We start from the raw sequence: 16,188 nt of genomic DNA on the forward strand, positions 1-16,188 counted from the left end.
TCAAATCAGGGGGAAAGTGTGTTGTTAATGTGTCCCCTGACTCATATAGCTGTAGTGTAAAATGAATCTTCTCTCAGAATGATTTTTGCTGACCTGATATTATCTGCCTTTGTAATTTGGCTGGAGGAACTAAAATGTTTGTGTAAATCCTAAAAGGATTAAACTAAGAACAGCAAAGGTCACCAAGAGGTACCCAACCGTGATTCTTAGGAGCATGGCACATGGGAGAAGATAGTCTTCAAAAAGACCCTCATTAGTAAATTCCACAGTATCAAAAAACCCTCTCCAAAACCCTGTTCATTACTACTTCGGCCAGTCTCATCTATCAGCATCACAGATTTCCAAGCAGTTAGTGACTAAATACACCCTATTGCTATTTGGTTCTCTGAGGTACTCCACGTCCTCTTATGCAAAACTGCTTTGGGTCTTGATCAAATCATTGTTTTTCAAAATCCAAAACATTTTATTTAAGTTTCATGATATCCTCTTGCTGCTGTGATTGCAGCTGCACTGCTTTGCGGGAGTTGGAGGAGGGTTGAGGTGGAGGAGAGAAAGGAAGGAAAAAAGTGGGAATTAGTCACTACAGAATAAAAGTGCCAAAAAAGAGAGAAGCTTTTAACTAAACTGTATTTGCATTAAGAGCAATACTAAAAGTTTGGTAGGATGTAGGTATCAGGAGGACATTGCCAAGACTATAAGGGAGGTACTTTCCATTTTCTCATGGTACAAAAAACAAAATCCAGTACAATTCAGTGAACTCTGATAAAAGGGACTCCATTTATATTTAAAGAAATGAAAGTTCAAAAAATGTCCATGGCATCTGCTTAGAAAGAAGTTCTTTTGGAAAATGGGGTGGCAATTTTACACTAATGCTTTCTCTGCACTAGGATTTAACTGTAATGTTAACTATTATATGCTAACTAAAATGTTTTAAAAGTCCAGTGAAAATAAGTACCACTGTCTTCTACATGTGCCAATTTGGTCTAGCTAAAGCCCAGGCTGGGTGGTAGGAGAGGTGTCAGAGCTTAAAAAAACCCCCCACACACGAACCTTTTACAATGGAAAGTATTGGGCAACTTAAATATAAGGACACTTAGTTCCCCTTACAATCATTATAGTCATATTGCTACTTACCACAGGGAGTGTGAGCCAGGTGGCCACAACGCGGTCAGTAATCCAGCGATACCAGGCCGGGGAGACAAACATCAAAGGTAGAAAAGGTCCGAGCATGAAAATACTCCCAAAAAAACTTGCCAAGAACAGTGCAAGTAAGAAGTATATCCCCTTCCATGACACCATGGCTCTGGAAAGATGAAGTGAGCATTCAGTTAGACAAACACTTGTAATTATTTCTGCTTACTTAATCTTCAACTCTCTCACAACTACAGTTTATTGGATATGGTGCTTTTCATTTTTGTCCTAAAATATTATGCAATGTTCTGATGCATTGTTAAATTACTGCAGTGTTCTACCTTAGACGTAGCAACACTTCAGTGGTATTGGGACCAACAAACAATTTTAAGGAGCAACAGGACATTAAAGGGGCCATACAATTATATCAATTTTATCTTCAATTATTTCCTCCATTTAATACAATATGCAGTTGCATTGTGAAATCTCAATGCTATTTTTATTACATAAAAATACAGAGGGTTGAGAAAGCTATGAGGATTTGTGTCATATCAAACACTTTTGATCAGTTGACTCTGACTCTTCCAAAACACTAAATATTTGGTGGGAGAAGGCAGGAAGGGGAGGTCCCTAACACGGTTCTCCTATTTCTTTTCTTTGCCTCTTCTTCCAAAGCCCCGTGTTACGACTCCCTTTCCACCTGCCAAATGAGTACATGTGGGTTTCTTCAGAACCCATCAACACCCCAGGTAAAGACTAGAAGGATCAGTAAAGAGCAATACAAAGCCCACTCTGGCCAACAGAGCTTGTGACTCAGTTTGAAGCTCCCTTCTAATATCAGTTATTTTCCAGATTATCCATTAAATGAAGAGAAGCATCATCAAAGCTTGCAGTGCCTCAGTATATCAAACTTCTGATCGCCACATACATAAGATGGCCTTTGGATTTTTAAGACAGTCTAGACTTAAAACATTACAGTGTCCATTCTATCAGCTTGTTATAAATCTAAAATATATAATGCAGAGAGATTCTTAATAGATTAGTGTAGAATAATCAGCACGATTCCCCAGGGGTTTCTGTTGGCTCCGAACCTTTACAACTTAGACACCATGCTATGACAAAACAAATCTGGAAACATCATCTACATTATAATCCAAATAGAGTCTGTTTTCAGTTATTTAGAACCAAACTGTTTGTTTCAGAGATGAAAGGTTAAGTAGTCAGATTTCTTAACCATTTTACTAAATTCCTCCCCAACAAACAGTTTTAGAAATTATAAAGAGCTCAGATAGACAATTGCTGAGGATAAGAAAAACAGGAAACTGGATCTTTCAATTTTAAAATGAGGAATGGAAAAATAAGGCTTAATGGCTTATGCACTGAAATATACATAATTTGAACTTGAACATCTTTTCAAGCCTAATTTACATTCCATGGCAGCAATAATAATAAAACATTAAGGTTGCACAGCCTCAGAGGTTAGGAAATGCCAAAAAGTTAAGCCTGCATGTACAATCTTAATTCTGCTACTTTGGACATATAAGTAACCTGACACACACCATGTCCTATCCTATGTATGCAAGGAGAACAGGGTATGTCTACACTACCACCCTAGTTCGAACTAGGGTGGTTAATGTAGTCATACGGAGTTGCAAATGAAGCCCGGGATTTGAATTTCCCAGGCTTCATTTACATGATGCCGGGCTGTACAGCTAGTTCGGAATAGGAAGCCTAGTCCGAACTAGCTAGTCCGTGCCGCGTGTAGCCGCGGGCACGGAGTCCGCACTAGCAGACATTTAAAAATGGCGCCACCCGGCATCATGCAACTCCGTATGACTACATTAACCACCCTAGTTCGAACTAGGGTGGTAGTGTAAACATACCCACAGAGTTCAGGAAACTTGATTTTTTACACTTAACACACACACACTTTATTTTACTTTACTGGTGTTCAAGGTGTGTTACTCATGTCCATTCAGTATAGGCAGGGCTGGCCGATCCACACAAGTGCAGATCGCCCAAATCCGGCTCTTCCGGGTTGCAATCTACTCGCGACGGGCGAGTAGACTGCATTATTTGTCGAGCCCTAGTATAGGTGTGTGTGCCTGCCACATGCTCCAGTGCTAGATTTTCCTTAAGCAGTACCCGGAGGGGCTGGGATCCCCAGTGCTCCCTGGAGTAACACATGCATGCCACACTATATAGGGCACTCTGAGGCCCCTCCTTCCTCAGTTCCTTCTTGCTGGACCTCTGATAAAGGGGAAGGTTGAATGGACATGAGCAACACATCTCAAAGAACACCAGTTACAGAACAGGTAGCTATCTTTTATACTAAAGTAATTTTCTCAAGTAGACAATGCTTTGTGGTCTAAGTGTCAGCATTTTTTTTTTAATTTCTTCGTGTGCTTGCTCATGTTCATTTAACATAGGTTGCTGTAAGCAGTGTCTGTGGAGGTGGATAGAAGTTAGAATGCAGACTACAGTACAGACCTTCCAAACACAGCCAGCTGCACTTCAAGTTGTTTCTCGTTGCAAAGAGGTCTACTAGGGAAGAGACCCAGTCGTGGAAGAGGGAGGCAGTCACCTTGGGCTGGAGAGCCCACTCATGGCGAGAGAACTTTCTCCTGAGACAACCTGTGATCATGTTCCATACCCCTGGGATGTGACAGGCTTCTAGCATCATGCCATACAAAATGCAAAACTCCCAGTGCCTCATAGCTTCCTTGCAGGGCTCTAAGGAATGGGTCCCTCTTTGTCTGTGTATGTAATACATGATGGTGGTATTGTCAGTGACGACATGCACAACCCTGCCAGTGAGGGGAGGGAGAAACACCCCTCATGCATTTCTGATCGCTCTGAGCTCTATGTTTGTGGAGCACTCTCTCGAGCGATGGGTCCCCATGTGCGCCCCCAACTGCAGTCCGAAGCACTGGCTACTAGTTCTGTTGAGTGAAGTTGAGGATGGTGTGGAATGCCTGACATGATTCGGTCCAGGCTCATCCACCACGCCAGGGCCAACAGAACTTGGGATGCGACCGTCACCACCCTTTCCAGAGTGTCTTACTGGTATGTACACTGAGGCCAGCCACAGTTGGGGGGGCCTCATTCTGAGCCTGGCTAGAGACACTATGTATGTGCAACCCTATGCCCCAGGATCTGGAGACATACTCGTGCTCTGGTCAGAGGGGTGTCCATGAGCTGCTGAATGAGGGTCTCAAATCTCTCAAGGAAGACATGCTCTGGCCATAGTCAAGTCCAGAACTGCTCCTATGAATTCTATTCTTTGAGTTGGTACCAAAACTAACTTTTTCTTGCTCATCTGCAGGCCGAGCTAGCGGCATGTGTTCAGGAGGAGACATGTTATGCTGGACTTTGCACCTCAACAAGCCTTTGACAAATCAGTCATCCAAGTAAGGGTATACATGTACACCCTGCCGCCTCAGCTATGCCACAACTACTGACATGCACTTGGTGAAAACCCTGGAGGCTGTGCGCAGGCCAAAGGGCAGGTCAGCAAATTGGTAGTGGTTCTTTCCAACTATGAATCTCAGGAAGCACTTGTGACCTTCAAAGATGGTGATATGGAAGTATGCATCTTTGAGGTTGAGGGCAGCAGACCAGCCCCAGGATCCAGGTTGGGAATGATGGAGGCCAGGGAGACTATGCTGAACCTGAGGTGGACCAAATATTTGTTGGGGCCCTGCAAGTCCAATATAGGCCACAGACTCCTTTCGCCTTGGATCAAAAAGTAGTAAGAATAGAAACCCTTGTCCTCGAACTCCACTGCTCCTATCTGGATGAACAGAGATAGCTCCTGCTATAGAAGATGCTCGTGAGAAGGGAGGAGTTAAGCAAGAGGGAGGTGTGATGGAGTGCTGGAGAGTATACCCATGCTGCACAGTGACCAGGACCCAACAGTCCAACGTAATGCCCCTCCAAGTCGGGAGGAAGGGATGGAGCTTGAAGGAGATCAGGTGGGCAGAATCTCAGAAGTCTGGCATGTCGTCCCCAGGCACACCCTCAAAAGGAACACTCACCTTGGAGTTCTGCCCAGCTGGTCGATTGCTGGTCAGACAGAGGATGGTGGCCCAGTGTCATCTTGGGCGGGGGGGGGGGGGGGAAGGGAGGGAGGATCTTTGGCATGAATGGGCTCTTCTGGTGAGTATACTGGCCTTTGGTTGGGAGGACTGGGGCTTCAGCCTCTTCCTCACAGACCCTGGGATGCAGAGACATAGGGTTTTCAAGGTCATATGGAAGTCCTTCAGCTTTAGCCCATGCAACTTAGTGTCCATCTTTTCTGTGAAGAGAGCACCTGTGTCAAAGGGGAAGTCCTGTATGGAGTTCTGCTCTTCTAGAGACAGGCCCGACAGGATGAACCAAACCTCACACCTGATGGAAATGGAGGAAGCCATAGAGTGAGCTGCCAAATCCACAGCATCAGATGCCACCTGCAAGGCCGCCAGCACCACGGACAGCCTCTCTTCAATCAGAGCTTTTATTCCTTGCGGGAGGTTTTGGGCAAGGTGGTTTCAAATCTAGCCAGTGTTTGCCAGGTATTCTCTGCATAACTGGCAAACAATGCTTGATGGATCGCTATCCTTATCAGAAAGCTGATCGAAGAAAATATCTTTCTACCAAACAAGTTCAAGAGTGTGCAGTCTTTATTCTCAGGAGTGGGGGCCCGCTGGCCCTGGCACTCCTTGTGGTCGACTGATTTCACCACAAGGTTGTTGGGTGGATGGATGCAGTGAGCCCCGATGGGACAAAGTAATTCCATTTATCCCTCTTGGCTATAGGTGAGATTGAGAAGGGGGTCTGCCAGAGAATCTTGGTGACCGCCTCATGCAGGGGCAAGGCTGCATGGTCCTGCTTGCCCAAAAGGCTGCCAGGTCCTGCTTGCCCAAAAACCCCAAACAACAAGTCCAAGGTCTCTTACACTACCTCAGCCTGGAGACCCAAACCATTAGCCACCCTCCTCAGGAGGTCCTGGTGGGCTCTTGAGTCCTCCTGGGGCATCGCTGGGGGAGAAGCCACAATCACCTCATCTGATGATGAAGAGGTGGTCAGAGACAACTGGTCTTCCTCATGAGGCGGGGATTGGTCACTCAGCCCTGCCATCTGTTGAAGGGGGTCTGGTGTCCCCGAGTCCCTTGAAGACCACGAGACACTGGCAGCACCGATAGGGCCTAGGATGCTCCAGTGACCAAGTGGGTAAGCTGGGGTTGTACCAGGAAGACTGAGGGACACTATGGGCACCATTATGCCTGCTACTGAGACGATGGCTCCAGCATGCCCTGCATCCCCAACATCAGCACAGCAAGTAGGAAAAAAAAAAATCACTCTCTCTTCAACACCTTTAGTGCTGGGGAGGAAGGGACGGCCTGGAACAGGTTTATTCACCAATTCTGGCAATGAGGGAGATTACATGTCATGCCCCAGTCACTTATGTGCAGGCCTATGGGGACTTCAGAGCGCTCACCTCTCGAACACTGTAGACTGTGCCGGGAGATCAGGGGCTGAAAGGCGGTTTACCCCTGTGTGAGGGCCCTGTCAATGTCAGGTGCAGTACTGGTATAGTACTTATGTCCTGCACAGCTTGGAAGGCATCCGGCGTGGAGGGGAGATGAACCTCCAACACTGATGGTGACCTGGATGCGGAGCTTGGTGCCTTTTGGGGCTCTCCTGCCTGTCCACTGTCTGATAATTCTTCTTCCCCTTATCCTTACGAGGGGAAACTGTCTTTGCCCAGCTTCCTAGCAAGCCTAGCTGGGGCAGTGTTGACGACAGGCGCTGAGCAATCAATGCCAGCGGCGTGCTGTGCACCAAGGCACCGATATGTGGAGCAGAGTCCGACTGTTGATTCTGTGGTAAGCAAGCGTGGACTCCATTAAGAGCACTCTAAGACAAATGCTTTGCTCTTTACTAGTTCTGGGACAGAAGGACCTGTAAGTGTGACATTTGTCCAAGAGTGTCCGTCTCTCAGGCAACAAAGGTAGTAAGCATTGAGATTGCTGACTGGCATGGACGTACAGCACAGGTAGAGTCTCTTTAGAAAAACTGAAGTTCAACAATTCACAAGTACTTAGCAGTTCATTTAGAACAATCAACAATGCAAAAGGTGTGATTGCTGCAGCTAAGTCTGGAGCCCACTGTTCCAAGTCACTGGCAGTAAGAAGGAACTGAGGAAGGAAGGGGTTAAGGGGCACGCTTTATAGTTCGGCATGCATGTGCCACTCCAGGGAGTGCTGGGGATCCCAGCTCCAGCGGGTATGGGAAAAATTTTGAGCACCGGTGCATGTGACAGGCACACACACCTAGGTTTAATGGACATGAGCAAACACTCTAAGAAGAACGTAAGGTGTGAATTTAAATACATATAAATTAAATTGATAGACTCTCTCAGGTGAACAGTATAGAAGTGCCTTTAAGGTTATATGGTTAAAGGGGCTGAGCTAAATTGAAAAATTCCACTCTTATACTGGAATAAGTATGTCTACATGGAGGGTGTAGGAGGTGAAGCAAAACCTATACAATCTCTCTACAACTGGTAAAACTTTGTTCTGTACGCAAGCTCTAACTAAAGTTTTAGGCACCTAGAACTAAACCTAAAAATGACCACGGTATAGTTGCACTGACAAAATTATTCAAATGCATGTCATTAATACTTTAAGAAAAAAGAATTCATGTTAAAAATATCCAAGATATACCAGCTCTATTCTGACTGACAATACCAAAAGCATATAATAATGAAATGTTACAACATGCTACATAATCTACTTAAGGTTATAAAATTGCATATTATGTTGCATTTGAGAAAAAAGCAGTAACCATTTAATTAAGGTCGGCCGTAAAGCATTCACAAGAAAGGGTAGTTACGGTCACGCATGCAAACGTTACTTTGGTATTTCATGGCGTTGCTCTAAAATTCCATAAAGGCCAGATTTAAGACCTTTTCTGCTGTCGATTATTTGAAATGGACCCACAGTTCCAGAGAAATTATCACTTACTCAAGCAGTAGCAGCAGGGGAAATAGCTCTGAACTGAGGCTGCCTTTCTGGAGTGTATGCCCTGTCATACAATCAAGATCAATTAAAAAAATTAGGATTAATTCTAAACTCTTGCTGCTGAACAAAACTCATACAAGAGCATCAGTCCATCTACATTGTGTTATGGAGTTTCTTTATCTTTGAAGAAGTTATACGGTAGCAGATTGAAGTCATGGTAGCAGAGGGAAATGGGAAAATTAAAGAATGAAAGGTAAGGGAAGAAAAAATACAGGAAGCAAGAAAGATTAGACACATACAAAGAGATGAGGACAGAAGTAAACTGTGCTAATTGTAGGTGGATTACAAGAAGAAAAATCTTAATGGAATTTTTCCCTAGAATGTTAAGAACTCTGCCCCTTCTATAGTGATAGAAATGTAGCCGTGTTAGTCTGGGGTAGTTGAAGCAAAATGCAGGACAATGTAGCACTTTAAAGACTAACAAGATGGTTTATTAGATGATGAGCTTTCGTGGGCCAGACCCACTTCCTCAGATCAAATAGTGGAAGAAAGTAGTCACAACCATATATACCAAAGGATACAATTTAAAAAAATGAACAAATATGAAAAGGACAAATCACATTGCAGAACAGAAGGGGGATGCGGGGGGGGTGGGAAGGGGGAGGAAGGAAGGTAAGTGTCTGTGAATTGCTGATATTAAAGGTAGGGAGAGTGGGATGTTTGTGAGTTAATGGTATTACAGGTGATAATTGGGGAAACTGTCTTGGTAATGGGTGAGAAAGTTCAAAGACTTGTTAAGTCCTTGTTGGTAAGTGTCGAATTTTAACATGAATGACAGTTCAGAGGATTCCCTTTCAAGTGCAGATGTAAAAGGTCTTTGTAGCAGAATGCAGGTGGCTAAGTCATTTAGAGAGTGTCCTTTCTGGTTAAAGTGGCAAGAAACTGTTTTCTCTTTGTGATCTTGTCTGATATCTGTTTTGTGGGCATTAATCCTTTGGCGAAGTGTCTGAGATGTTTGTCCAATGTACATAGCAGACGGACACTTTCGGCACATGATAGCGTAGATTATATTTCTGGATGCGCAGGAATATGTGTTCTTGATCTTATAACTCACTTGGTTAGGTCCAATAATGGTATCAGCAGAATGAATATGTGGACAAAGCTGGCAACGGGGTTTGTTGCAAGGGAAGGTACCAGGGTTGGTATTAGTGTGGTATGTCCTGTGGTGGTTGGTAAGAATCATCTTGAGGTTAGGTGGTTGTCTATAGGAGACTATGGGTCTGTCTCCCAGAGCCTCTTTGAGTATGGTATCCTGTTCCAATATAGGCTGTAGTTTATTGATGTGTTGGACAGGTTTAAGTTGGGGGTTGTAGGTGATGACAAGTGGTGTTCTATTGTTGGTTTTCTTGGGTCTGTCTTGAAGTAGATGGTTTCTAGGTATTCGTCTGGCTCTTTCAATTTGCTTTTTTATTTCTCTGGGTGGGTAGTTGAGATTTATAAATGCTTGGTAGAGATCCTGAAGCTTCTGGTCTCTGTCAGTGGGGTTAGAGCAGATGCGGTTGTATCGAAGGGCTTGGCTATAGACGATGGATCGTGTGGTGTGTTCTGGATGGGAGCTGGATGCATGTAGGTAACTGTATGAGTCGGTGGGTTTTCTGTAGAGAGTGGTGTCTAATTTTCCATTGTTGATTTGTACGGTGGTGTCCAGGAAGTGGATCTCTCGTGTAGAATGGTCCAGGCTGAGGTTGATGGTGGGGTGTAGGTTGTTGAAATCTCTGTGGAATATCTCCAGTGTTTCTTGGCCATGTGTCCAGATCATAAAGATGTCATCGATGTACCGTAGGTAGAGGAGGGGTGAAAGGGGACGGGAGTTGAGGAAACGTTGTTCTAGGTCAGCCATAAAGATGTTAGCATACTGTGGGGCCATGCGTGTACCCATGGCTGTGCCGCTGATCTGGAGGTATAAGTTGTTCTCAAACCGGAAATAATTGTGGGTGAGAACAAAGTTACATAGGTCTGCTATCAGGTTGGCAGTAGTGTCCTCTGGGATAGTGTTTCTAATTGCGCATCCAGAAATATAATCTACGCTATCATGTGCCGAAAGTGTCCATCTGCTATGTACATTGGACAAACATCTCAGACACTTCGCCAAAGGATTAATGCCCACAAAACAGATATCAGACAAGATCACAAAGAGAAAACAGTTTCTTGCCACTTTAACCAGAAAGGACACTCTCTAAATGACTTAGCCACCTGCATTCTGCTACAAAGACCTTTTACATCTGCACTTGAAAGGGAATCCTCTGAACTGTCATTCATGTTAAAATTCGACACTTACCAACAAGGACTTAACAAGTCTTTGAACTTTCTCACCCATTACCAAGACAGTTTCCCCAATTATCACCTGTAATACCATTAACTCACAAACATCCCACTCTCCCTACCTTTAATATCAGCAATTCACAGACACTTACCTTCCTTCCTCCCCCTTCCCACCCCCCCCCGCATCCCCCTTCTGTTCTGCAATGTGATTTGTCCTTTTCATATTTGTTCATTTTTTTAAATTGTATCCTTTGGTATATATGGTTGTGACTACTTTCTTCCACTATTTGATCTGAGGAAGTGGGTCTGGCCCACGAAAGCTCATCATCTAATAAACCATCTTGTTAGTCTTTAAAGTGCTACATTGTCCTGCATTTTGCTTCAACTGCCCCTTCTATGGCTTAGATTCCCTTAGCAATATGGCAATGAAATTAAAGAGATTTAGGCAGATCTTCAGCCTAACTAAATCTCCTGTACACCCTTCCAGTTGCACAAAGGGTCTTAAACTGCCCAGAGCAGGCAGCTGGGATTCCTAAAGCATACAGAGATCTCAATGTGACATGAAGCTGGCATCAATTAAAGTTTTCCCTAAAATACTTAAGAGGATGTTTTCTCAGTACGTTCAGTAGAAAGATTGTTTGGGGAGTGGAAAATACATACCTCTCTCTTCCCCAGCTTACAGATAAATTAAAAAAAAAAAAATCAACCATTTAGAATGTATTTTATTTCCAATTTTCTTTAGTGTTGGAATAGGTCGTTGGTTGGCTTACTCCCATATTTTCCTAAAATTTTGGCCTAAACTTCTGTATCTAAATGTTTTTTGGATCATGCAGATACTATTCTTGCCTTTCTAGATGAAGACTATAATCAATCAATATCCACTACTGACAATGTTTTAGTTAGACTTTTGCTTCTAACAATATCTCAATATTTTCTACCCATTAGCAGGGCTCACTGTATTTATACAGACAAAGCACCCATTTATTTTGAAGTCCGCTGAAGATGCCCAATTAAGAAAACTAAAACATTCTTTTATTTCATAATTTGGATTCTATTTATGTGTAATGAGTGTAAACATTATCAATATTATACAATACCGTATAAAAACAACTACCATTGCTGCTTCTACCATTTACTTCAGCTGCTTCACTGAATCAATGGGCCTCCAGTAGGATTTGAATATGAGAGGAATTTATGATGCTACATATGTGTAAAGATATTGGCTGTCATAAATCATGGCTGTTACTGTTAGAAGTACCAGGATATGTAGTTGACAAAATCTCTTATTTAGTACTTTACAGGCTAAGCAAGAAGTGCCTCTTAAGGACAACATTCTGTTGAAGCTTCCAAGTCCAAGTGTGTATGGAAAGTTAAAAGAAACACTCGGACTATTCATGTTAGGATTATAAGGATAAGAATTCCTGCACAAAAAAATCATTTGAGGTAAAAATTTTGGGAAGGTTCCTCTTTCCAAAATTAATTTGATATACACTAGGCTGGTTCTGGCTACAGCACCAGACAATATAGCGCATTTTCCCCCCCAGCAGCTCACCTAGCAGGCAGGTAGAGAACAGAAATGTTTATTTTCTAAATAAGCCATTTGCTTACATTAGGCTCTCAACACAATTCAGAATGAGCAATCAAGCTCACAGGGCCAGATATGTGCTATTGATGAAAAATAACTATGGGATCTGAGACAGTAAATTGACATTATTTATGGATGGGACATTGGTCAAAAATACAGGGTTTCTATCTACGTTTGCCTGTAGAAAAATCATGCAGTCATAGCCCTTTCCTCTTTGATCTTCTCAGATCATACACATTAAACAGAAATGGGCCCTTTTAGCATTTGAATCATAACCCTCCTATATAAATAGTGGAATTTCAAAATTTCAAGAAGCCCTTAATTTTAACTAATACATACCCAAATGTAGAAAAGATTCTGCAAAACACTAAGGCTATGTCTACAGAGCAATTAAAAACCCATAGCTGGCCCATGCCAGCTGACTTGGGCTCATGGCGTTTAATTGCTGTGTAGACATTTGGGCCCCAGAGCTTGGGCTTCAGCTTGAGTCCAAACATCTGCCCCACAATTAATAGCCCATTAGCCTGAGCCCTGGGAGTTCAAATCTGCTGGCATGGGTCAGTCCCAGCTGTAGACCTGTCATGTACACCTATTTTCAAATCACATGAGAAATGGTCTTATCCTAAAAAAAACTCAGCTAAAAATATTACAGACAAAATAAGACTGCTGCCATTACAAGGCAGAGTTAACATCCTTTGGGTACCTTAATGGTAAGTCTTCATGACTTTTAAATGTTTGGATTTCTTTCAAGTTTAACCATCTCTCAATTTTATGAATTTATAATAATTGTTTTTGCAGTGAGAAAATTTTTGTGCTTATCTTGAAATTCCTGATACGTACATTCAAACCAAACTTCAGTTCAACTTCCTTTCCGTTTAGTAACAGAGATGGAGTATGTGCTCTTTAGATCACATTTGTTAACAGGAAATAGGCATACAAGTAATAGAAAACAAGTCTCTACTGTATTCCCTTAGAGTTTTAAAGAACTTATAAATTTCTTTGGGTTAGCCAATATTATCAGACTGCGTGATCATAAAGAGATTGTGGATTATTAAAAGAGAAACAATATAGAAAAATACAAGAACACTAGAGGAAGTTTCAACAACTGAAATTAAAGTAGTAGACCAGGTGAATTTTCTTTTCAGATAGTTATAGTGCTTCAAAAGAGTCCTGGTTCTATAAAAGACACAAGGTAAGTAAGATAGGGTATGTCTACACTACCACCCTACTTCGAACTAGGGTGGTTAATGTAGTCATACGAACTTGCAAATGAAGCCCGGGATTTGAATTTCCTGGGCTTCATTTCCATGTTGCCGGGCGCCGCCATTTTTAAATGTCCGCTACTGCGGACTCTGTGCCCGCGGCAACACGCGGCACGAACTAGATAGTTCAGACTAGGCTTCCTATTCCTATTCGTGGAATGAGGCATACAGATAGTTCGGAATAGGAATAGGAAGCCTAGTCCGAACTATCTAGTTCGTGCCGCGTGTTGCCGCGGGCACAGAGTCCGCAGTAGCGGACATTTAAAAATGGCGGCGCCCGGCAACATGCAAATGAAGCCTGGGAAATTCAAATCCCGGGCTTCATTTGCAAGTTCGTATGACTACATTAATCACCCTAGTTCGAACTAGGGTAGTAGTGTAGACATACCCATAATGTTTTATTGGACCAATTTCCTTTGGCAAGAGAGACAAGCTCCACAGAGCTTCAAGGGCTGAAAAAGGTAACCAGAGGTCACAGTTAAATACAACCTAGAAAAGACTGGTGAGCACCAGAAATTAACACATGTTGCAAGAAACTAAAATGAATTGGGCAATTAACACCTCCACAGCATAGCCTATAGGTAAAGCAATACTTTAAATTTAACTACAAGCCTCAAAGCCTGAAAGACAATAGCTTAGTAGCTAAACTAATCAAGGTCTAAAAATCCTCAGCACAAGCAGCTAGCCCTAAGTCAGTCAAGGTATCACAAGAAAGAATACTGTAATGACTGAACAGCTGATAGCTAAGTGGCGCACAATGCTAGCTGTTATCAGCTTGGGATATTTTTAGATAGCAACACCAGCAGATGTCCAACCACAAGAATGCCATCTTAACAAATTGATGTATATGCTAATAAGCTTGAAGTAAAACATTTAATAGCCTTTAGAAGAAGGGAACCCCAAGAGTAGTGAAGTCTGGAATTCTGAATAAAGGGCCAAAATCCTTACCAAATGTATATTAGGAATGGTTGCATCAACATGACCCACTATAAAAACTATATCCCGGCCTGCATGCCTGGGGAGATGCCATGAAGGCAACCACTGATGGTGGTAGTGGTGTTGATGCTGCCAATTAACATGTTTTTCTGCAAGGGGTGATGTGAGTAAATGATGCTCAGGTGCTCTTTCTATATTATCACTACCTACCTTACTGGGCTAGAGCATCTGTGATTTTGCTAACTGTGCTAATAAAACTACTGAAAATTCAGAAGCTTTTTCCTAAGCATGAGAGTATTGCATTCATACCTGATGAGATTTCCAGCAATGCTATGCCCTGATTTTGGGACTAGAATTTTTCAAGCCTCAGATTGGTAATTTGTCACTTAAAAATCCACAAGTAATTAACATAGTTAATACAGTCAATAGATAAGGAAATACAGTCTTAGGACCAGTTAACAGGCTAAAGATTGCTGTGATGAAACAAACTAGAGTCCTAGTCAGGGCTGGCCCACAACATTTTGGCACCTGATGTGGGGAGCTCAAATGACACTCTGGTGCCCCCTCGCTTGGGTAGGAAGGTGACTCCCCCATAGGCAGGTCTTTGGGTGTCCCAGTGGGAAGAAACAGAAATTCCTCCTCAGTCAGTTTTGGCTGAGAGCTCATGGAAACCCAACTACAAAGCACCTGCGGGCTTCTCTCCTGGACTACAGCACCATAATGCGCTTGAACAGTGCTCAGGAGCAGAGACAAGGCTTCTTTTCCTCCCTAAGGCATCACTCCTCGTCAGACGCAATCAGCTGAGGGCTCCCAGCACCGATTGTGTCCTGCCTCCCAGCCACTCCCCCCGCCCCCACCGGGCTTCTGCACGCAACCAGAGGCTCCCAGAGCCGATCACGGCCCCGCCTCCCAGCCTGAGACTCCCTCTGGAAGCCTGGCACGGGGAGTGGCTGGGGCACTGTAGACCCAGAATCGCTATCAAGTCCATGGTGTTTGGTGTCTAGCAGAATTATGAATTTAAACTCCTAGGGTAGCCCTTTGAAGATAGTGTGGTGGTTTCCTGAGAATGAGGAAGCCTTTAAAATATTTTAAGGCTTTAAAATAGTTTTATCTAGCATTTAAAATGTCAACTAAAGGTTTTGGATGTGCATTTCAAAATGGATACTTTTAACCAGCCAAGTCAGTTTGTGATTTGACTACTACAAAATAGAAATCTGGCATAAAAATCTCTGACCAGCTAGAAGTGGTATAGAGGAAGAAAGTATAAATCCAAAACATTTAAATGTGGTAGACAGTCTTTTAGCATTCTACAGAAGTGTCTCTGTCCAATCTAAACCCAGACTCTACACCAGTGATTCCCAACGCGGTGCCCGCAGGAGTCATGGTGCCCGCTGGGCCATTTCTGTACACCCACTGGGCCATTTCTGTGCACCCGCCAAGTGACCGGGGCCGGCCCTGCCCCCAGGCGCGCGGCGCATGGGCAGTGCCAGCCCCTAAGTGCATTGGTGGCGCCGGCCCCAGGTGTGCAGCATATGGTCAGTGCCGGCCCCAGGCACATGGCAGTTAGGTGGCCCCACCCCCGGGTGCGCGGTGCAAAGTTTGTGCCAGCCCCGGGCGTGCAGCATCTGGGAGGTGCTGGCCCAGGCGCGCAGCACAGGGGCGGCGCCGGCCCTAGGCACATGGGAGGCCCCGCCCCCCGGTGAGCGGCGTGAGGGCTGCGCCAGCCCCGGGCTTGCTGCATATGGGCGGCGCCGACCCAGGCGCATGGCATAGGGGTGCCAGCCCCGGGCACGCAGCACATTGGCGGCCCCGCCACTGGGTGCACGGGCGCTGTCAGCTCCTGGGCGCATGGCACAGGCGCCAGCTCTGGGCACGCAGAGCGTGGGCAGTGGCGGCCCCGCTCCCAAGCGCGTGACGTATGGGCAGCCCCACCCCTGGGCATGCAGCA

General features: G+C 44.1%; 1 protein-coding gene across 6 annotated transcripts in view; it reads right to left on the reverse strand.

The window, feature by feature from the left end:
- The window catches only part of LCLAT1 (lysocardiolipin acyltransferase 1), a 206,697-nt gene that overhangs the window by 126,447 nt on the left and 64,062 nt on the right, over positions 1 to 16,188 (reverse strand). For 2 of the 6 annotated variants that reach the window (XM_075925335.1, XM_075925336.1), the window contains exons 1-2: positions 8,139 to 8,160; positions 1,135 to 1,303 (exon numbers count right to left, since the gene is read on the reverse strand). In XM_075925335.1, coding sequence (XP_075781450.1) covers positions 1,135 to 1,299 — 165 coding nt within the window. In that variant the 5' untranslated portion in view covers positions 1,300 to 1,303; positions 8,139 to 8,160. Of the gene's footprint in view, positions 1 to 1,134; positions 1,304 to 8,138; positions 8,494 to 16,188 lie in introns of those variants that run through there. The other 4 variants (XM_006118066.2, XM_075925333.1, XM_075925334.1 and 1 more) reach the window with 3 other exon arrangements.

The sequence above is a fragment of the Pelodiscus sinensis genome, chromosome 3 (genome assembly GCF_049634645.1).
Source record: "Pelodiscus sinensis isolate JC-2024 chromosome 3, ASM4963464v1, whole genome shotgun sequence".
NCBI lineage: Eukaryota > Metazoa > Chordata > Testudines > Trionychidae > Pelodiscus > Pelodiscus sinensis.